The 23,316-nt window shown below is 47.0% G+C and overlaps 1 protein-coding gene across 1 annotated transcript; it reads right to left on the bottom strand.

Annotated features, from left to right (window-relative positions):
- Window positions 1–3,107: 3,107 nt before the first annotated feature.
- Window positions 3,108–21,594, bottom strand: FAH (fumarylacetoacetate hydrolase). The gene is made up of 14 exons (XM_010197611.2): window positions 21,514–21,594; window positions 18,245–18,355; window positions 17,514–17,635; window positions 16,049–16,098; window positions 14,644–14,734; window positions 14,010–14,107; window positions 13,629–13,681; window positions 12,116–12,215; window positions 11,279–11,409; window positions 10,431–10,506; window positions 9,794–9,840; window positions 8,080–8,181; window positions 6,965–7,082; window positions 3,108–3,253 (listed from the first exon to the last, which is right to left on the bottom strand). Exons 1-14 carry the CDS (start codon window positions 21,592–21,594, stop codon window positions 3,183–3,185), a joined length of 1,251 nt encoding a protein of 416 aa, XP_010195913.1. The 3' UTR covers window positions 3,108–3,182.
- Window positions 21,595–23,316: the final 1,722 nt, after the last annotated feature.

Genomic DNA, 23,316 nt, shown 5'->3' with positions numbered 1-23,316 from the left:
ACTCCATAGCCTTCAATTTATAGGTCAAGGGTGCAAAGTGCTCCGAGCTGCCCCCGTGAAGGTGGAGCAAGCAAGAGAGGACCAGAACACCTCTCTGTTTTCCAAAATTTGCATTGGAGGCTGCTGCTGCAGCTGTAGTGCTGCCAGGGCTAGGCAAAAGCAATGGCATTATAAGGACAGCACCACATGCTGCAGTGCAGATACCCCCTTCATTTGCCTCTTGACATAGGGTACCCTGGCAGGGATGAGAATCAGCAGTGCTGTAGCTCCAGGCTCATTGTATCACTGTGGCATCTCACCAGTGCCCACCAGAACAAAGCCCACTACCTTCTCCTGGGAGTGAAAAGAGAGTGGCCTTGGGCATAAAAGAAAGTTTGTCTCCTTTTTTAGCATCCCCTGGGTTTTTGGCCCCCATCCATGTAGCAGGCAGCAGATGTCTGAGCTCTGTCCTGAACAAGGTTTTGGACTTGCTCCAGCTCTCCTCTGGAACCTGCTCTCAGAGCTGTATCTGAGCTCCTTTCCAGAAAATCTTCACCTTCTGGATATCTGGGATTTCTCCAGATGTCCCCAGGCTAGAGAAGCTCAGCTCTGTCACCTTGGGATCACAAGGGAGACCTTACCACCTCTCAGCCATCCCCAGCATGGTGCAGGGGTGTTTGACCAGGCACTGGGGGTTGTGGCCTCAGGTTGGAAAGCAGGGACAGAGCAGATGCAAATCCACCCTGATCCCTCAGAGCTGGGGCTGAAGGTGGCAGCCTGAAGGCACTTGTGGCTGAAGACCTCATCCTGCCATGGTTTGGTTTGCAGCGGGGCTCTCAGCACTGCTGACCCTCCAGCCTGTCCAAGCAAAGAGCCCAATTTCCACTTATTGGCAGCAGCTGCCACATCAGGTTGGCTGTTTGGGAGAGAAACTCATTGCTCTTGTACAGCACTTGCCTTTATGTAGCACAAAGCTAGCAAAGAGCACTATGAATTTAACAGTCTCTGTTCCTGCACCCAGAAAGCATTGACACTGTGATCCTTCCTGGCTGCAAAATGTCTTGCATCAAGGTCAGTGCTCACAATTAATGCCATACCACTATGACATCAGCTCTTGTCTGTCTGTCAGTGCACCTCTCTCCTCAGACATTACGTTTCCAACACATCAGATACAGCAAAGTGCAATGTCCATGCTGCTTCTGTGGGGAAATTTCTCCACTGGCTAAAGGCTTTCTGTGTCCTCCTGTTGCTGCCAGGAACAAAGCCAGGCTGTGCTCAGAGAATACCTCATGAGTTATTTCTAAAGGCAAAAGGGAAGATGTCAACTTCTGGTTGTCCTTTGAGGTCAAACAAGAGCACAAAGCACCCTATGAACTGACAACTGAGCCAGAGTACATTAAACAAATATCTGCCTATTAGTTCAGCTCTGAGTTTTCACAAGAGCCCGAAGGGGAAATAGCTTTCCCTTGATAAGCAACAAGTCACTGTTTTCCTGGGCAGGCCATCCTTCCTGGTGACAATGGAATGTCTTAGGCTAGAAATTCAAGTTTATTTGGAGATGACCCTCCAAGTATCATTCCTTAAAGGGGCTATTACTACTGCACACTGGAAGAGAGCCCATTTCAGTGAACATGCCCTACTAGCAGTGATTCATCTGCACAGCAGCCACAGTTTTTCATTAATCTTCATTTCAACTTAGTTTTTCTCACCTGTGTGGTCAAGAGATTCACATTCCTCATCAGCACCAGGTGCTCTCCAGGATGACATCAAACACCCACATGGCCCACACCAGCAAAACTACCCGACAGACCTCAGGAGGAGCAACAGGATGGCCATGGGAAAAGCAGCAGTCTCTGCTCATCCTGCTGTCACTGCACGAAGCCAGCAGCCTCATCAGGCCCTTCACTTGGAGGACCAAGCAAATATTTAACAAGTTCCCCTTGCACTGTACCAGAGTTGATTATCCGGTCTCCTGAGCTCCTTCAGTCAGTAATATCCTCTAATTGATGTGATTTGGCACTTGGCCATAGAGTTAAATTGATTTGTAGATCAGCAGGAGACAGCAGATGCCCTTTACACATGAGAAAAGTGGCATGTGGCTTTGTTTACTGCCTGCTGCAAGGGGATGCCATGGCAAGAGATGTCTTTTAGGAGTGCAGGAAAGTGGTCTGCCTTCTCAGTGCCCTCTTAGCACAGCCCCTGTTAGGCGACAAGGGGTGACAGCCACCACTGAGCACTTGGGGATCACTCCAGCCACGAAGTTCACCCTTCCCCTTGACTCTAGGGAAGCAGGTGCACAGGGTGAGAGAAATGGGGAATGTCTTTAAGATGCACAAGGTATTTCCATGCTGTCTTTTGAGGGGTGCCCCAACACAGGCTTCCATCTCAGGGCTGGCATCACTCTTTGTTCTGAGGCACAGAAAGTTGCCTCTGCTTGTGTATGGGCAGGAGGAGCAGGGAGGCAGCTGTAGCTCCCAATCTCCTGGGATTTATTTCCAGGAACTCACTGATGTTGCAGTGCAATGGTTGAACTCCAAAGCCTTCACAGATTGTCCTTCTAAGATGCAGGAGCTGTGCCAAGCCTTCTTGGTCGTTGGCAGTTGTTTGGTGGTGGGTTGGGATATTTTTTGTACAGTCCCATCTCTGCTTTCACTATTTTAAAGGGTTATTAAGCTTGTCTGGTACTTCTTTAAGTTTGCTTTTTTTTGTCTTCAGCTGTATTGATTATCATGTTTGCAAACTGCTTAGTTACAAATTAGTCCAGGGCATACCCAGGTACCTCCTTTTTACAAAGCATGGTCTACAAGTTTTAGCATCCATATGCAACTGCCCTTCAGGATTTTACCTCCAGCATATAAACACTGTGAGAAACAGAAGTCAGCATGCAACCTCAGCTGTCATCATCAACCTAGCACTCTGAATGTTTAACTTCACTTGAAAGCTTCTTTTTTTTTTTAACAATCATGAGAAAAAATATACTTTTCATTTCAATCATCTTATTCTTACCCCGAGAATTTTAAGCTGCCATTGAAACCCTTTTCTGATCACACCAGGGAGCCACATTCATCTTTAAGGTATTTATTGATAATCCAAAAATATCATAAGATTCCAATCACTCATACAAAAATAATAAATCTGACTGTTAGAGGTGGGGGGGGAGATCCTCCTCCTTGCATGTCACCTTCCTCCAGTCATCAGGGAGCTCAAAGGGCTGGAAGGATTTTTCCTGAGCACTGGCCGAATCCCACGCGGAAGCCGTTGCCCTGGCAGTAACCTAAGGCCAGAAAACAACAGGCAGCTTGTTCTGTAAGGACAGCAGGATTTTACCAGGAATAAAAGTGAATAAAGGCATCAAGAGACTAAAAAATGAGTGGAAACTCTTCAGAAATGCAATGAGGGGTAAAAAAAAAAAACCCCAAGAACACTTGGAAGAGTTCAAGTAGCCAAGGATAAAGAAGAAGGAGAAAGAAGCACAAAATGATAAACACAGCAAGATGCAAGTTCAGTGGATTGATCACACAGCAAACAAGGTGTGCAATATTTCTGTTTTCAAACCTAACCTGCAGCATCATCAATCTAACTGGCAAGCTGATTCACTGCCTAGCCCAGCTTTGCAATTAATAAAGTAAACCTGGATTCTCCTCCTGTAGCATCAAAACTGCACTTGGGACATCAAGGTGCTTATAGGCAGAAAGATGATCATGGAACCCCCTCAAATAGCAGGACCTACCCTTGCAGGATCTGTTTTGCTCACTAAAATTGAAGTTTGGTGCCATGAGAAACTCAGCATCTAACTCAAAATATTCATGTATCCTCTGTTATATAAACAGCCATTGAAGGTCTGCTGACTGCTGCTGAAGTTACCGGCCCGTGACAGCATCTCCGACCACAGGATGAGTCAATCTCTCCTCACTCTCTTGTGATGGGAGAGATGACATGAGGACAGAGACACCCCAGTGCCACGGACCATCCAAGCTGCTCCAGAAACAACATCCACTAGCAAAGCTGCAGGTGAAGGAATCGGGGGGGGACACAGCCAGGGGCTTCTGGCCCATCTGGGAAGACTATTCTGGGAAGAACCAGCTGAGGAGACCTACTGTAGCTCTCTGCTACAACAGCTGATCAAAGGAAGGACACAAGGGACATATGCTGTATTTTAAGGACTGGTTTCATAGTCAGAGATGGATTTTTCCTAAAATAATGGAATGCAACGTCTTCTCTGCATGTGATAAAAACCATCTGCCTTCGAGAAGCCGAGAGGGAGCTGAACAGAACAAACATTAACCCTAATTCCCACCCTCAGCACAGATCAGTGGAAACCTCCCTCCTCCAAGGAAGAGGAGGGTGGGTAGGCTCAGGCTGCAAGGCAGCCAAAGTTCCTGCAGCACCAGGACAGACCCTGCCAACTTTAACCCACAGGGCAACTCCCACAGCCAGGCTGAAAGGAAGTTTTTTCCAAGGACAGCAGTGTGTGTAAGTGTTCATGTAACAGCCTGCCCACAGCCACCATCCCACTATCTGCTGGCTAATCCTCATTCGTAAGCAATACTTGAGGAACACGCTTGTTTTAAGGCTCAGCTCAGTTTCCATTTGTCTCATTAGGCTTCCTTGCCAGCTTTCCTTTGAATGCAGGTTTATTATTTCAGTCCAGTTTAGTTATCCTTGCTGTCAACTACGATTTAGGGCAGCACCAAGGAGCAGCACATTTAACAAAGCAAGCTCTGTGCTGCCAGCAGCATTGGCCTGAGCAGAGTGCCAAAGAGCTACAGAGAGATCTTTGCAGGCAGCTGCAGCACACCAGCAGCAAACCTCCCCTTGCAATGCTCCCTCCCCAAAATGCACTTCTTGGGAAAAACATATTTCTCTCACTTCATGTGTTAGGGCTCTGAAATCGCTCCCACAAGGGGAACTAGAACACTGAGCTGAAATAGGAGACTAGAAATGATGGGTTGGGCGTTTGGCAAGAGCTGATGGCATTGCCTTGGGAGTGGATGCAATAGCACTGACCCTGCCTCAAGGGTGCTTTAAGGCTCTGGACCTGCCATACATCACTAATTAGAAGCAGATCCCAAAGTGTCCCAGCAGACAGCCCCAGCAGCACCTGACTCTCATGAATGGCATAAAGCCCTGATCACTGCAATCACAAACTCCTGCTAGTGTGAAATAGCACAGCAGACCCATTAATGTGGGACTGTCCCACGGGGTGCCACAGTGCCCTCAGCCATGTAAACAGCAATGGCAGCACACCATCTGTAAAGACATTCAGGATTTCAAGTAGTTATTTAAGTAGCACAGCTTGCTCTGAGCATGAAGAACATGGGTCATGATCTAGTCCAATTGGCCACCTTGTGCCAGCAGCTCCCAAACTGCAAGGTGCTCACTGTCTATAGAGATGTAACTCCAAGGGGACATTCATAATACCTAACTGCACCCTAATTTAGGGCTCCTGCCACAGTTACTGGAGGGAGAATTGCAACTCTGGAGAGAAATATGGTATTCTGAATTGCTGGAGGAGTGGCTGTCTGCACTGAGTGTATAAAGAGCCCACTAAGAGCAGCATCAGGAGCCTACACGTTGCAGCATGAACAGTCACCGGGCTATTGGGACGCTGATGGATGTCAGAGGTAGTGGGGACCCCTTGGTTTCATCACCTACAGCTCTCTCCAGTACATCTCAATCTCCAGCTGTCTCAGCATTTTCCTCTGCAAAACTGTCAGGACCTCACAGAAACATGATTTTCAAAGCTATAGTATAGGCTGCCAGGCAGGAGGCACTGAGGTTCTGGCTGCCACACTACTAAAACTGCCTATAGACTCCTCAGCTGGGAGGCTGGAATACATTCTTTATCTTCTCATCACAGAAGAAACAAGACTTGGGGTTTGTTTAAAAAGCCTTAAAAAAAAAATCCAACCAAAAAAAGAGACTATTTTTGTCAAAAATCCTGAAATACCTTGTTGGCTTCAGCAGACACAGGTATGTGAACACATCATGTCCTTTAAGTGGCTGCACAGGCATTAGCCACTTACATTTCCTCTGCCCTAAGTCACATTTCTAAGTGTTTTCTCATGGCTTGAGCTGTTTTGTTCTCTGTGCAGACTTATCTCTGACCACACCAGCACGATGGAGTTGCTCAGAGGCAGGTGTGGCACTGGCTGGGTCTCATCTGATGATGCACAACATGCCACACGATCCTCTCTAAAAATTCAGTAGGCGAGGGAGCAAAGACATGAGCAGGCTTGAATCAGAAGTTTCTCATGGCTGTTCTTGCCAATTATTTGTCACTGCAAAGCCATAAAGGGGTTGACAAGATGAGAGGAGAGGAAAGGGGAAACAAATGATTTGTTTTGCACTAGTCTTTGGATTAAAAAGAAGTAGGAGTGAGAGTTAGATCACAAAGCACCATGGTAGATATTAATTCACAAAATCCTTAGCTTATTAAGATGATAATTAAAACCATGACCCAGGATGAAACAGCTCTCAAGCACGGCCCTTTTCAGAGGGAGTAGATCAGCTGTGCTAGCAGGCTTCACGCTGTTTCCCACATATTTGATTTGCAACATACTTCCTTGAATATCCCTATGTTACAAATGAAATATTATATGCAAAATAACTCTATTTTTTTCAGCATTTGCCAAGCTCTGCTTGGACTCTGCTTGGACTGTGGTGACTGCAATACTTCAGCTGCTTCTAGTCCCAGGATGTTTTCACCCATAAGGGTAAACCCACCTCCATCCTCTCCTTAGCACTCACACAAGTAGTGAGATCAGTAAGGATTTAGCAAAGCAAATGATCTAACCCAGAAAGCATTTATTCCAGGGAAATATCCACCTGCTTTTACCTTCTGCCAGGTAGGATGGAAAGAACGGTGCTTGTGTGGCAGGTACGTACACAACAGCCCATCTCCCCACCAGGATCTTACACTACTGGGATCTTCCTGTGGAAATGTGTTCTTGGTGCAGTGTAAGAGCAGTTGTTGGGCCATTACCTGTCAAAATGATTTCATCTCCATCCTGCAGGAACTTACGAGACTGGCCACTGCCAAGAGGGATTTCTTTCGTGCCATTCCAGGACAGCTCCAGCATGGAGCCGAAGCTCTCTGGCTCCTGCAGCAAGAGTTCAAGAACAAATAAACAGCTTCTTAGTGCCTGTCCTGCTGTTAAGCTACTTGCTGCTGGAAGTAGACACACAAATATATTAGCTCTATAGAACTTAGTTTTGTTGTTGGTTTTATTCACATTGGTTTGTTTTCCCTGCCCTTTGCATTTTAAGTGCTCTCCTGCTATAAGCAGTCACACTCCAGCCTTTATCTGATGTGTTTAACTAGTGCTAAACCCTGTAGAGGTCGTTTGGGTCTGCTACAGCAAGAATGGAAACAAATCCAGAGCACTTCTACAAACCCAGTGCTTTTAGGTAGTCACATTCTGGATTTTTACTTACATCTTGTTTGTAAGAACAACAAAGCTGGGGAATGTAAGTCATTCATGTCAATCTGCAGCACAACAGTTTGAAGGAAGCAAAAAAGCACTTCAGAAATGCTCAGAATAGAAATATAGACATCTCAGCTTAGAAGTAACTGATGCTGTCTTTCAGACAGTATGAACAGGATTTATAGTTGATGTTTCAGGAAGTGCAGGTTGCCCACATATTGCAACAACTGTCCAGAGGGCAGTTCAAGGGGAACAATAGTGTGTGAAGTTAGATTCAAACATGTAGTATTAGAGAAAGTAAAAGTTATCCCTATGCACCTTGTACACTCTTCTCAGAAATACAAAAGCTACATTTCATAGAGAGTAAACGGGCCATGTGGATGATGTGCACAGAAATGAATTTGCATCTAGTAAAATAGTTCTTAGGGAAAGGAGTACAGGGGAGATTAGAGACCAAAAACCATTGACAACAAAAACCCCACCACTTCTGGGTGTGATTTTGGGACTACAAAAGCATCACCCTATAAAAGCACCTGGGAAAGAACTGCAGATATTTTCATGGCTGCTCAAACCAAAAATCAAATCAAAATTTGGGGCTTAGACCCAAAGCCCTGCTCCATCCATTTTGGATTGCTAACCAGTTCTCAGTGACTGCTGTTATATAAACACTCACAGGTCCACTGATTGTGCCAGAGGCCAGGAGATCTCCAGGTCTGAGGTTGCAGCCGTTGATTGAATGATGAGCCAGCTGCTGTTTCATGGTCCAGTACATGTGCTGGAGGAAGCAGGAAGAGAAGGCTAAAGCAATGAAGGGCCTCTCTGGCATGCCATTAGGCTATGCAGAATGTATTGCACTCTCAGGATGATGCAGGTAAGACTGTCCCTAAAGAAATGTTCCTTATCTCATCAGGAACTTTCAACACCCTAAAAGCAACCTCCACAGTTGCTCAGTGCTGGACTCTCAGTAGTTACTGTGGCCTGGCTAATTGCTTCCTAAATGATGACCAGAAGCTGCTATGTGCATATAAAATACATAACTTCACATGCAATTTAGCCCCTTAACATTTCTCTTTGTTCAGCTAGATGTCATTTCTCCTCTTCTTCCTTCTCTTTAAGGCCAGCACTGCTAACCCAGCTTCCATGATTAGGCCCAGTATTTTAAGGGCTTTACAGAAAAATCTCCTTATTACTGATTTGCAGGCTACTGATTGACTGATTAAGGTAATTGCTATGCAAAGAACCAAATGTGAATACAAAATTGACTGAGGAACCCCTGCAGCTGGTACATATACCTCCTGCCTTCAACCAGCCCAGGGCAGACCCAGGCTCAGAGTGGGGTGACAGCAGTGAGGCTGCACCTAAACTCCAGGCTGTGGCTACAAAGCTGCATCACACCTCAGCACAGCACAAGGCAGCTGCTTTGCCCTGCTCTCACTGCACCCTGAAGAAGAAGCTCCCAGCAGAAAGAGCTGCCTCTTCCTCACTGCTCAAGCATTCAGGTGTTTCTGTCTCAGTAGGGGTGAATTACCACCACCCTCCACTCTTTTCCCTTTGTACCCTACACACACACCCAAGCAGGACTAATCTTGGTTGGGAGTGACCTGCTAGAGAGCTGCTCCATAGAGAAGGACCTGGGAGTTTTGGTAGTCAGCAAACTAAATGTGAGCCAGCAATGTGCCCTCATGGCCAAGAATGCCAATGGCATCCTGGGGTGCATCAAGAGGAGTGTGGCCAGTAGGTTGAGGGAGGTTCTGTTCCCCCTCTACTCTGCCCTGGTGAGGCCTCATCTGGAGTCCTGTGTCCAGTGCTGGACTCTCCAGCTCAAGAGGGACAAAGAACTTCTGGAGAGAGTCCAGAGGAGCGTCACCAACGTGTTCAGGGGACTGGAACATCTGTCTTATGAGAAAAGGCTGCAGGGCCTGGAGCTGTTTAATCTGGAGAAGACTGAGGGGGACCTCATCAAGACTTACAAGTACCTAAAGGATGGGTGTCAGGAGGATGGGGTGCCATTTTTTCCTGTAGTGGCCAGTAACAAGACAAGGGGTAATGGGCATAAACTGGAACACAAAAAGTTCCACTTAAACACGAGGAATAACTTACTTGGTGTTGAACTGTGGGAGCCCTGGCACAGGCTGCCCAGGGAGGGTGTGGTATCTCCTGCTCTGGAGGTTTTCAAACCCTCCTGGACATGCTCCTGTGTGACCTGATCTAGGAAAACCTGTTTTAGCAGTGGGTTGAGCTGGATGATCTCTAGAGATCCCTTCAAATCCCAACCATTCTGTAATTCTGTGATTCTGTAATGCAAAAATCAGTGTCTGAAACTGCCTAAGGCTAGAGCTGCTGGCATCAGCAACATTTCAAACAGATGAAAGATACTGGAATTTTACCTTGAAATTGGATCTGCATATAGTAGTTGGCTTGCTCATTCCTTCTCCTGCAGAAAACAACAACAAAAAAGAAGCAGGGAAGCAATTTGTGTTGGATGAAAAATGTTGGCGTTTTCTGATTTTACAGATGGATAGAGACTTCTTTTATCATTGTAATCCTTAGCAAGAAACAAGTAATAACATTTTCTATTGATATAAAGGCCAGCATTTCATAGAAAACAAGCATGGAAATGGCACTGAGGTAGCATCAAGCTACCCATTTCTTACTCTGTTCTACTTCAGGAGCAACATCTGTACCTACAGGTGAGCAAGGCCGTGAGTCAGGGTTCAGAGCTGGGTTAACATCTGAATCCCACACACATCTGCTCCTTCCATGCTCTGCTTACCCCATGCCCATGCCCACAGACCCTGCAGGGACCCTCCTATCATAAGCTGTTCCTCTGGGAGGCACTCCCTCCTTCACACTTTGATTCATCACCAATGGGGACCATGAAGAGCTTTGCCTCTTTCTCTGACAGAGGCAATCTGGGCAAAGATGGAAAAGGAGAACTACAGAGCCCATTGTCTGAAGTACTTGGTAGTTCTGCAGTCCTTAAGTGGCAATTTCAGCTCTATAAGCCACTCAGCACTGCCATACCTTTAATAGCAACAAAGAGCTTGATGTCAAAAGTGTAGGGTTCTTTATCCTGAAGGTAGGGCAGTGGCTTGGGATCCTAAAAGCATAGAGAAGGCATCACAGTCTAAACAAGCAGAGAGGAAACATTCCATGCACCATCCCAGTGACTTTTTATTCAATCAGCCTGTGCTGCACACCCCATATACTTCACCATTGTTACTGCTCAGATTATTGCTTTGCTTGCTTTCCTGCTCACATTTTCAGAGCTCTTTCTGAACAGATGTGACACCCATATAACCTGATCCCTTTTTCTGCATGTGGGCTCCAAAATCCCTCTCCATCATTATGATGTGGATGTTAATCCAAAACAAACACAGTGCTGCCCACCTTTACTCTGTGCCTACACGGAGAAGGTGGCAAGTTCTCTGCAAGACTCTTGATATCTTCTTCAATTTCAACTAAACATCTACATAATGCAGACACCTGGAAATGCTTGAACATAGTGCTTTGGTTTGAGCCTGCTCTCTCTCCGCTGCTTGCTGGATGCCAAGTGCTACCAAACGCTAACAAGAAGCTCTCTAATCAGTCTATTTTCCAAGTGTTTTAAAGGAGATGATTTTTCTGCCCTGTTCAAGCAGGCAGGGTGATAACTAAAGGCATTGTGTAGCAGTGCCATCAATGAGCATTTGAACTCAGATGGTCCAGGGTGCCTTCCTACATTTGGAAACAGGATCTCACTTGTAAACTCTATAAAGAAAGTGCTTGGCATTGATACAGCTCAGTGATCTCTTCTGATGGCATCTGCCAGTTCAGCTGGGATGTTTTTCTAGCAGTGTTTTTCCTTTATTTCAACCCTTTCTCTTGCTAACCTGGATGGGGTTTGGCAGCACGAACGGCATTAGAGCTTCCATGGTAACAACCCAAGGAGAGATGGTTGTGCCAAAGCTCTTGCTCAGGAACGGACCCAGAGGAACATATTCCCATTTCTGGATGTCACGGGCTAGGGAGAGAGAATTCAAAGCAATGCTGTTAAACATATCTGAGGAGTCACACAGCCATCACACATGTGGAAGACTCACATGGATTAGAAATGTTATCAGCACTGTTTTCCAGCCATTGTGCCCAAATCCTGGTCTAAATCCATCCCTTTCAGACCCTCAAACCAATTTTCTTAGACTAGCTAGACTAGGAAAAAACCTCATTGATAACTGAAACAAGTCAGGCCTCTGCCACATAACCTCAGTTTAGTTAATGCTTATAAGTAATGTTTTCAGCAGGGACTCAGCTATTAGTCTGTGCCAGTCACAGGGCCCATTTCAGCTAGTTAAATCTAAGCAGAGACTGCAGGATTTCTGATTGCCAAATGCTTTTCCTACTCCTGACACTGAAATCAATCCTCTGTTGGAATCATCATCCTTAAGGCTGCTCCATCCCTGCCCAGAAGAAACTAAATTGATATTAGCTGTTTCATAAGTAAATAAATCTTCATTAGGCTGCAATTTCTGGTTCTACTGATTGATCGAAGATGGGTTGAGATAGAAGAGCCTGAAAAACGCAGACAGCTTTTCATTTTCATCCCTTGCAACTGTAGCCAGTGGTTTCAGTGATCACTATTCTACTATGAAGTTGTATCCCTGAGCTCTCTGTGAGGCTTCCCGTGACGCTGCAACCCCCTCTCCAGGCAGACTCCTGCAGCATCCCGTTACCGCTCCAGTCGTTCATCAGGACCATCCCGAAGATGTGCTCCTGGGCTCTGCTGATAGGAATTGGCTCCCCATACTTGTTTCCAGGACCTACAAAGAAAGCCTGACATTGAAAAGCAAAACGTTGATCAGGGAAATTTTTGAAGCTAATGATCTGTAGTGCACAGAGGGTTACAGGCACAAGAACAGAGGCTGGACTGGATGGGGTTTTGCATCATTTCCATATACAATTAAACAAAACCCATGGCCTGCTCCCTCTTTCTTCCTCTCCATGAGACTGGCAGGCTTGAAATACTCAAGAGCACAGTGTTGCTAAGAAACAGTCATTAAACAAGTGCATGCTGTTGTCAAAATGTGCAGCAAAAAATGGTCCCTTTTAATTACAGTCTGAATGCAGAACAGGTTTGCCCACTGAAGTGACTCTGTTTGCTGCAGACGGTGAAGAGGAAAGAGTTTAAAGTCAACCAAATGGATGATGATCATGGCTGGAGCCTGTTGTGACATTGGGGAAGAGGAGGCAGGTAACGTGCCTGATAAGTAAAACAGGTCATGAACTGGGTGCCTGCACTTGCTCCCCTAGAAAACATACACCCTGAACATGTGGCAGAGGATTCTACAGGGGCAGAGGGTTCTACATGAAATCTCAGTTGCCTCTTTCCACCAACAATGTGGAAGTTTTTTCTTCCAGAGCCTTCATCAGTCAAAACCCACACTTGCAGCAGACAGCTGTAACACTCAGGCTGCAAAGCAGAGGTACAGCAGCATAGCGTACCCTGCTATATGGAACTGCCTCTCACTTCAGAGCATTGGTCTGCAAAGCACACAGCATTAAAGGCTTTGAGCTCAGTTTCAGTACCATTTCCCTTCATGTTAGACCTCTTCCACTATTTTGAGAGGTGGGGTATAAATCACATAAAAATGCTAAAACTCCTATAAATCATAATGAGCAATCCTATCAAAATCTCCCCTCTGGACCACACTAAGCCACAAGAAGATGCACCTTCCAAGGATATTTTGTTATAACACCCACAGCTCAGGTTTCATCATTCCAGCCAGAGGATGAGGAGTTTCAATTGCACTCCCAAGAACCCATGGCCTCTTCCTCTCTAGACTCGAGGTACAGACAGCCTGTGCTTCCAAAATCCCCAGTGTCCATGGAAAGATTCTGGCTGCAGTGTGGAGGTAATTGCTAACCAAATAACAGGCTGTGGCATCTGATAAAAAGAACTATGCCTGCATGCTTCCAGATTGCTGCAGTACTGCTCAGATTTGGCCAGATGAGCTGTTTCCAACCTGAAAGCTCTATTAGCTCATTGAGAGGCTGGCTAACTCATCAGAAGGGAAGGTTTCCCCCACAGAAATCTTTATTGCCTGCTATACAAGCTGCTCAGAGGGAAACACAGGAATGGATCTCACGAGACATTCATTTTAGAAGCAGCTAAACATACCTTTTCTTTCCTGTTTCTATTTTAATGTTTTTCAAGTGGTAGGGGGAGAAAAAAAGGGCTCATCTTACCATTTCTAATTCGATATCCAGGCGCTTACAAGCACCAAACACTGGAGGTTTATCTGTGGGTAGAAGAAAGAGTATTTTATGACAGGGAAGAGGGGAGGGAAACAAAAGTAACAGCCAGAAGAAACAGAGCAGCTGATGTTGCCTGGCATGCAAACACAAGATAGACTTAGTTCAAGGCTTTTTCTTGCCCTGATCCCAGGCTGGGCTTTAGACAAGGCACCCCAGGCTGGGCTTTAGACAAAGCACCCCAGGCTGGGCTTTAGACAAGGCACCCCAGGCATCCACCCATTCCTCTCCACTACTCTATGGTGTGGAGGAAAAATTAAAAGGGATTTTTTCTTTAAACAAAGAAGCCACATTAAAAGCCTTCCATGGACTCACCATTGTCAGGCCTCATTTGCCCCACAGGTCTCCGGATGGGTGTCCCAGACACCACAACAGACGATGCCCGGCCATGATAACCGACTGGTAAGTGCAGCCTTGGAAAAAGCATCACAGAGCATGGGTCAGCCATGTAACCATTGCCAGCCAGAGCAGCTTTTTGAGGTGGAAGCACCACAGGGGAGCAATGCACAAGGAGACAGCTGTGCACAGATGGCTATAGACATTTGCACCTTGCTTGCTCTGATATAAAGATGTGAGCAAACTATAATGCGAAGGCATGTAGCAGTCTTAGTGCACTCCTGTGCCACAACTCCACTTCAGCCCTTAGAGCTTAAACTCTGCTTTCTCGTCACTTAGCAAAATACCCTGCCTCTTAGGTAAATCTGTCTTTGAACCAGAGGGCTGCATTGTAGTCAGTGTGTCTGCTACAATGAAATGCAGCCCAGCTGAGGATGGGGAAACAAGTTTCAGTTCTGGCATTGAACTCCTGACACAACAGGTTCTCATCTGCTATGAACTGAAATCAGTATTTTCCCAAAAGACTACTCAGATCTTTAAAAGAAAAATGATATATGTGTACAGATAAGCATGCAAAATAGTGCTGCACCAGAGAACAACCTCAACTACCCACCAGTTAGGCATCAAAGCGTTCTCCTTGCCCCTGAACATGATCCCAACGTTTGTGGCATGCTGGAGGGAAGAATAGAAGTCGGTGTAATCTCCTGCATGAAAACAAACCTGTCAAACAGGGACCAACGGTAGGGAAGTCCCTCATCTGCTGGGGCTAGGGCATCTCCTACAATGCTAGCAATGAAAAGGAGCAGGAAAGCGAGAGCGCTCACACAGGCATGCAGCAACATTTCATGTTAGCAGCATGGCGATGCAACTAATAGCATAAAGGTGTCGGTTAACAGTCCACCTATAAATTCTGCACACAAAACCGGCCTTTGGTTGGAAGCCGCCGGTAGAGAAGAGGAAGGGAAAGTGCCAGGGTGTGAGGCAGCGCGCTGCCAGCTTCGCAGAGGGCTGAGCCGGGCCGGCGGGGGCTCCGGCTCATCCTCAGGACAGCTGCTGCCCTCTGCCGCCGGCCCCTACAAACAGCTCCCGCCGCTCGGATCCAGGCAAACGGCGGCGGCTGCGGGAGAGCTCCGCCTGGCAGCCGCCACTGAAGCTGTTCTGCAAGCTCAGAGAGTTATGGTGCAGCCCCAGCAGAGGATACGGCCAGTATCCTGCTCCCAGGACAGAGCTGAACAGTGTAAAAAGTGCTACAGGCCAGTGGTTTCTTCATCAGACAGCTTCAACCTAAAATGATTTGCAGGAAGGTATCATGTCTATGGAAACACATCATGGTTCCTCTGGGCCAGGCTGGGCTTTGTACCAAATAGGAGCAAAAAACAGGGAGGGGAGTTGGCTGGGAAATGGGTAAGTTCATGCCCCTGCTCCTATGAAGGTCCCAGCCCTCGAGTGGCTTTGATCAAATTGTTTTGGGAATAAATATAAATCTATGATAAAAACAGGAAAATGTTTCTGTATCAGTATAATACACTCCAAAGCAGTCCATGGCCTCCTGGGAGTGGAGGTAAGATTTGGGATGCAGAGGGATAGTCTGGGAGCAGATGCTTGTGCTTGTTTATGAGGCTGTGCCAGAGCATCTGCCTTGCAAAACTTTGGAAGATCTGAATTATTTTCTGATGGCAAATGGGGAACATGTTGGAAACTGAACAAGTGTTTCTTCCTTGGCTCTAGTCACACAGGGCCTTTGGTGATGCTGACCTGATGACAAGAGTTATGTGGCATAACAGACAACCCTGATTTAGTGAAAATTGCATCCACGAATTTTCTGGCTGCTACTAAGCTTCCCCAGGCTTTTATTCTTGTGCCACAGACAGCAGTTACCTTTCATTACACACAATAAACTACTTCTGGCTCCTGCAAAGCCCATTCCCTGTCACAGCTATGATCTGTCTGTCTGAGCAAGCTGGAAATCAAGCAGCTTCTCCGGGTGGGAGCCAAGGGCAGTGCTGTGGGACACTCACCAATGTGGGCTGGCAGGTGCATGGTCGCAGAAGCTTGAGGTACAAATGCTCTGAAATGAAAAATGATGACTTCAACACTCAGAAAACTCCCAGCCCTCACCCCTAAGTGGTCGCAAGAGAGACAGGGAACTTGTAGAGACAGTACAGTGCAGGACTACCAAGATGATCAGGGGATTAGAGCATCTTTCTTACGAGGAAAGGCTGCAGGACCTGGAGCTGTTGAGCCTGGAGAAGGCTGAGGGGGGACCTCATCAACACTTTCAAGTACCTAAAGGGCAGGTGTCAGGAGGATGAGGTGACATTTTTTCTGTAGTGTCCAGCGACAGGACAAGGGGTAATGGGCACAAGCTGGAACACAAAAAGTTCCACTTAAATACAAGGGAAAACTTGTTTGTTGTTGAGGTGAGGGAGCCCTGGCACAGGCTGCCCAGGGAGGGTGTGGAGTCTCCTGCTCTAGAGGATTCCAAACCCACCTGGACACATTTATGTGCCCCCTAATGGAGGGGAACCTGCTTTAGCAGGGGGTTGGGCTGGATGAGCTCTAGAGGTCTCTTCCAATCCCAACCATGCTGTGATTCTATGTCAAAGGCTGACTCTCCTAACTCTTCCCTTAATTTATTTTGCAAAGCCTTGCAGCAAAAAACCAATCTTGTAGAGAAATGAAGACAAGTGCAAAAGCTGCTGTTACTGGGATGGTTGTGACTGAAAGGAGCATCTGTCAGGGAGTGGGAAGGAAAGCAGGCTTTGGGTGAGCTGGCTGCTCTCCCGAGGGGCACAAGGAAACACTCCATGTCTATCCACACACCTGACCAGTCACCCCTGCCTCTGCTGCTTGGAAAGGATGATTTTATGGACACAGCTCCCAGGGTGCCTGATTTGAACTGCTGGGCCTGCTTAGGGAAGGTCCCTGTGTCAAGCAGCAGTTCAATGCCTCTCCTGCACACCTTGCCAGCACCATGGCAAGATGGTGAGGAACAGATCCAGCTCACTGCAGGGGCAGGTGCTTGCAGCATTTTAAGCATCATTCCAAACAAGGAGTGTGATTAATGGACACATACTCCATCAGTGCAGCACGGAGTAGAGCACAGTCCTCCCCTCCCACTCCTACACCAGTGCATTGCCTCGTATCTGAAGCCAATTTGCAACAACAGATTTGGTTTTAGCAAAGTCAGATGGTTTCTGAGCAGCAATTGGAGGGGTCTCCCCAGACCAGAAGATGCTCCAGGCAGGGCAGTGCTAGGGGAGGTAGGAGAAGTGGAGACTCATGTCTGTGGCCAAGGGGATTAATCAGAGACACAAGAGAGGGAAGATCTCTGTATGCTCAAACTCTGGTTAATTGCCACGTTGGTGGTGGGTGGGCACTTTCAGAGCTGCCATTCTAGTGCTGTGGATCACCATGTGATGGGGGTGACAGAGGGCCCAGCTGAAAGGTCCCTGAGCCCTGCAGCAAGTCCCAGGCCCTCACCTCCTGCGCAGCTCCGTGTTGTCCCTCAGGGCTGGCTCGCTGGCCGACAGCAGCTGCTGCAGAAGGGCTCTCGCCTCCGTCCACGCCGCCCGGCCCAGCCCCATGAAGGCGTTCAGGGTAGGCTGGCAGACACAGAGAGGTGGGGGGCAGATGAAAGACCACGTTTTGCTTCACCTTCACATGTGTGGTAGACACCCTGCCGTTCCATCCTGGGGCTGAATGCCCGTAGGCTGGGATCACACAACGGTGGCTGCCCAGGCTGCCCATCCTCCTGCCTGCACTCCCATCCTCCCACCAAGTCCCAGCAGGACCTGTTGTGTGCTTGCAGCATGTCTGTTCTAACACTATACTTCAGACCATGGCTAGTTGAAACCTCAACTAGCTGTAACCAGAAGCCATTTGTATTTACCTTTACACAAGGTCCTCATCAATAAAATCCAATCTAACTCCTTGCCATGAAGAGAAGGCACAAATGAGACTGAAGTAATGTTTATGTCAGATCTCTGCATTGCCAAAGTCTGATGAAACCTTCAGTGAAAACGGCCTTTGGACTCCCTGTCCCCAGTGCCTCTGCTCTCTTCACTACTGCAGGTGTGATGAGTTGCCCCTGTGGGCTACCCAGCGACACGTTTTCAGTTCATGTTCATTATCTCACCACAAGCTGTTAAAAGTCCTCCTGGAATATTTCTAAAATGTGTGTGGAAATTAGAGCAACCAGCTCTGATAAATACCTGGTCAAAGACATGCTGATGTTTGGCAAGAGCTGGTCCATTGAACAGATGTTTAATAACGCTGAGATCCAAAATCTGGTCTCCAATCGCTACTCCGAGCCTGTGCCTAGGCTGCAAAGCAGCAAAAGGAGAGGTGTGAAGAGATGAGTTTATGATTGTACCCACAAATCCTCCAAAGAGGGCTGGGGGGGAAGACAATGAACACAGTGGGTTTAACCCATCGGGGGCAAGGGCCTGTTTTCACAGCTATAGACTTTGAAAGTTGATGAGTGGCTGCTGAAAAATGTTAAGACCTAGAGGCAGAGCATCACTGCAGGCTCCCTGCAGACCTTGAGGGGTGGGAGCCTTCTCCTCATCCCTATTTTCTGGGGGGAAGGACAGGACAACAAGCAGAGGTTTCTTTCCCTGCTCCCTTTCCCTCAGAGTATTTACCAACCCTTCATTAATGACAAGCATAGTAGAAGCCCACACATCTGAAACATGCTGTGAAGTAAGGAAATGGTGTTCATCCTACAGGCAGGGAACTGAAGCACAGGCACACTATAGGGCAGGATTAATCTCATCCCGATATGTCAGTAACTGCAGACAGAGATAGGTGGTTCTGCACTACAGTTGCTCCCCAGAGACAAAGGGTGCTCTGGACTCCACTGATATGGGGAAGGCAGCGCATCTTGCTCAGTCACGATACTTCTGTACCACACTGAGTGAGGCTGCCTTCCATAACCCATCATCATGCCACATGTTTAGATCCTCACTACAGGAACAGCTTTGGAACCCAATCTCTTTGGGCAGAGAGGAACCTCATGAGGTTCATCAAGGTTAAGTGCACAGTCCTGCATCTGGGGAGGAACAATCCCATGCACTAGGACAGGCTGGGGGTGACCTGTGTGACAACAAACTGAACATGAGCCAGCAATGTGCCCTCGTGGCCAAGAGGCCAATGGCATCCTAGGATGCATCAAGAAGAGTGTGGCCAGCAGGTCAACAGAGGTCCTGCTCCCCTTCTACTCTGCCCTGGTGAGGCCTCATCTGGAGTCCTGTGTCCAGTTCTGGGCTCCTCAGCTTAAGAGGGACAGGAAACTGCTGGAGAGTCCAGCACAGGGCTGCCCAGATGATCAGGGGACTGGAACATCTTTCATATGAGGAAAGGCTGCAGGAACTGGGGCTGTTTAGTCTGGAGAAGAAAAGACTGAGGGCAACCTCAAGTACCTAAAGGGCAGGTGTCAGGAGGATGAAAACACTTTTCTACTGTGGTGTTCAGCAACAAGACAAGGAGTAATGGACATAAGCTGGAACAGAAAAAGTTCCACTTGAAACACAAGTTTAAGTTAACACAAGTTGCACTTGAACTTCTTTGTTGCTGAGGTGAGGGAGCCCTGGCACAGGCTGCCCAGGGAGGGTGTGGAGGCTCCTGCTCTGGAGGATTCCAAACCCTCCTGGACATGTTCCTGTGCCTCCTGATCGAGGGGAACCTGCTTGAGCAGGGGGGGTTGGACTGGATGATCTCTACAGGTCCCCTCCAGTCCTGACCACTCTGTGATTCTATGATCCCCACATGTAGGGTAGGTTGTGGCTGCCTGCAGCAGACAGATGCAACCAAAGACACAAAGGCCCCGTTGATGAGCACGAGCGGAGCTGGCGGTGCTGGCGGGGAAGCAGCACGGCCGTCCCACTGCCACCCCCCCACAGCTGCACTGGGGCTTCTAAAAATGCCACAGACAAATTTCAATTATTCCTGCCTTTAGGCAAACAAAGACAAACTAGTTACAGTCGTTATGAAAGCTGGTTTTCCAAAAGGGAATAACCATCTATGCAAATCCGTGCTATTCAATCTATTTTTTTAACCTTCAATTTCTAAACAAGGTTCCAAGTGTGATAAGTGTTTACTCAGCAAACATTCCTGCAGAAAAAAAACCCCTAAAGGTCATTTCAGGTTAATTTGTAACTGGGATAGTCAGGAACAATATCAACTGCTTTAACTTGAGATCATCAAAATGCTGGGCTACTTTTAGAACATTATTTTCCTGCATTCACTCCTCTAAGTCCTTGCCTGTCTTTTCATAGGGTTTGAGTGATGTTTTCTTCAGAGAACAGTTCCTGGAGAAGGCAGAAAAATAATCCAAACTTGCTAGATAACAACATACACATCTAGGAAGAGATTAAATGGTCCGTCTCGGGTTTATCTGTTAGAAAATACACAATCTTCTGCTTTAAAGTCCTTTAAAAAAAACCCCAAATACACAACAAACCTTCCTGGAAAAGCCAAGACAGCAGAAACCAGGAGATAATTACAAAGTTTCTGTAAGCAGTGATAAAGAAATCCTCCATTTTTCCTCCAAAGATGAGCCTCCTTGGCTCATTTCCCTGTCTCCAGGAGGACAAGTCTCAGGGTTCCATCCCATCAGGCACTCAGAGGTGTGAGGTTCAGCCCAGCCAGGCTCAGTTCCCATGAAAATGGGGATTGGGAGCTACCTCCTTGAAAGAAAGGGTGAACTGTTTTCTTAGAGGACGATAAATCTAAATCCTAAAGCTGTCTCAACCTGTAGCCTCAGGGCACAGCTTTAAAAGTAACACACTTCCACACACTTAACCCATGGCTGCAGAAAATGCCCGCTAAAACACAAAGGGTCACCTGCAAAGATGGGAATGGAACACATGCTCTGTACGCTGCTTTAATGCTTTTGCAGCCACCAAACAAACTCACCAAGAGCAGGCTCTTAACAGCCCAGAAGACAAAGGGGTTTTCAATTCAGATTTCACTTTTCCCTTCTGTCAGTTCCTGCTGTACAAGGGGCACTGGGAGCTACAGAATTAACTGTAGATGAAGTACTTAACGTGGCTCCTTACAGGTGATGGTGTGATTACATCCAGTGACACAGAAAATGAGGGGCAGGGTTAAAAACAAACTCCTTGCCAACTGTGCTGTGCCTCTCTTTGGAGAGTGAAAACATCAGATGCAGATATAATCATTTCACAAAAAGCCAAAACCACACACAGCCCATGTGTGCATTAGCCAAAGTACTTCTTGGAAGTGTTAATGCTCTTCTTTGGGGATTTTGGTGCAATTTTAAAGACGCTGTTATCAAAATAACCATGTTAAGAAAAAAGACCATGCAGTAGCTGCAGTTCTGCTGTCAAGACCAGAAGCCTGTGCCAAGTGTCTCAGGCTGGCAAGTTTTCCCTTATCCCAAGTTGTTGGGAATTTCTGCTCTTACTCATAGCCTCAGAATAACTACAACACCCCAAGGACTGAGTTTGCTGTTACTCACCTCCTCCTTAGTGGAGAAAACCCCATAGGGGAGATTTTGGAGAGGAAAATCCGAGTCTTTGTCTACCTGGATGAAAGACATGCTCACCACAGAGCAGTTCCTGCTCACAGACAAGAGCTTCCAAGGAGGAAGATCCTCTCCCGATGTTGTAACCCAGAGCACAGAAGCACCAAATCCCACCCTCTGTCCTCAGCCCCAAACCAATCTGCTGCCCTGTCTCCATCCCACCCCTCTGCCTGCTCCCTCTGGCAGTGGTTAATTAATGCCAGAGGTCTGCATGAGTCAACAGCTGGTAACTGTTCCCTGCAAGGTATGGACCTGTGGGGAAATAGGCTCTTCCTGCTCAATAAACCCTCAAACTGAGGCCTTCTGTTAACAGGTACATGGCTGCAAGTCAGGGATGGGAGCAGACAGCTTTGACCAGAGGTAACTCTACTTAGTTACCTCCTGAGGGGTCACTTACATGCCAAAGCCCTGGTGAAACAGTGATACTCATACTGGTTTTTCTACCAGGAGCTGAGCAAACCCTAAAGTTGCACAACTTACACCTGAAACCACACTTTGTGTGCTTTTTGAGTTTTGTAATGCTGCACCCGAGGCTCCCCATTCCCTCCAGATAATTCCAGCAGCTTCAAAAGAGACTGATGTGCAACTAACCCTAAGGAGCTGAGGCTGGTCCTTCTGCTCCCAGCCCCAGCTTTCTCCTTCCTACAGAAAAAATATTCACCCATACCCAGGAAGAGTAGAAAATGTCCTTAAAATTGCAACTAAATAGCAAAGACCACCCCTTTTTACAAGAAGGGGTAAATCCTTGTGACTGTCAAGCTAGGGAACTAGTTTTCTGCTCAACTTTCTTTTTCTGTCAGAGAAATGCAGCAAGCTGTACACACAGAGATTCAGTGTAAGATGACACAACAGCACTGATGACAGCCCATCTGTGAGAGCTCTTGACTAGAGGAAACACAAGTTCACATGGTGGTGTTCTGAAAGCAGATCTCATTTAAAAAACACAGCACCTAGCACAAACTTTTGCAGAATTCCTGTAACTCAGCTACAACTCCATTCCTCTAACTGCTGGGCAGTGAAGACGTTTCATATCAAGGTTACAGGGCTTGGGTAGAACCTGCTTCCTCCAAAACCATCTTGAAAGCAAGTTTCAGACCCACGCTGTGCATCTTGAGATGGCAGATTTACTCAAGTGTTGTGCAGTGCTGTGAATGTGCTGGTATCAACTAAAGTGTTCATCTGCCAACCTCAAGCTGATGACACAGAAGAGTAAGCTTCACTAGTCATGCAGATTGAGAAGCATTTCAGGACTGCATCCTCTCTCAGTACTCTTACCCCTGAGCAATCTGCACAAGCCTGGCCAAAGGAGCTTTGTCAGGCTGCTTGAAGAAGAGTAGGTGTGGCACTGCCAGGCAAGTTTCCTCTCAGTGCAGGTACCTTTCCTACTCCATGCTTGAGGGCCAGGAAAGATATTGCTGCATGAGGTGGTGGTAAAGGGAGCACATGAATTCCAAAGGCAGTTAATTCTCTTGTACATTTTTTTTCCTTCAACATCTCAGCAGAAAATACAAACACATTTGGTTTCCTCCCCCAGTGTGAAGTCTACAGTGTCTCCTCTCTGCTTGGCCCAGAAGTATCACTGTCAGATGAAAGGCAGGACATGTAAGGAACATAAAGGGATACTTTTAGAAAGACAGATACCAGAAATAGGGAAGAAGGAAGAGTCAAACTGAGAAGGCTTAAGAGAACAGAGAAGTAGCAGCAAAGAGGAAAGCAAACTAAGAAACATCCCTGAAA

Source organism: Colius striatus, chromosome 7 (genome assembly GCF_028858725.1).
Source record: "Colius striatus isolate bColStr4 chromosome 7, bColStr4.1.hap1, whole genome shotgun sequence".
NCBI lineage: Eukaryota > Metazoa > Chordata > Aves > Coliiformes > Coliidae > Colius > Colius striatus.
This window is presented reverse-complemented; position numbering and strand designations above follow the sequence as displayed.

Excerpts from the sequence above, each read along its gene's own strand:
- FAH (XM_010197611.2), bottom strand. The coding sequence starts at position 21,594 with ATGTCTTTCATCCAGGTAGACAAAGACTCGGATTTTCCTCTCCAAAAT. Across the intron at positions 13,682-14,009 it reads GCAAATGAGGCCTGACAATG|ATAAACCTCCAGTGTTTGGT; the intron begins GTGAGTCCATGG and ends TTCTACCCACAG. Across the intron at positions 12,216-13,628 it reads TGGATATCGAATTAGAAATG|GCTTTCTTTGTAGGTCCTGG; the intron begins GTAAGATGAGCC and ends TTTCAATGTCAG.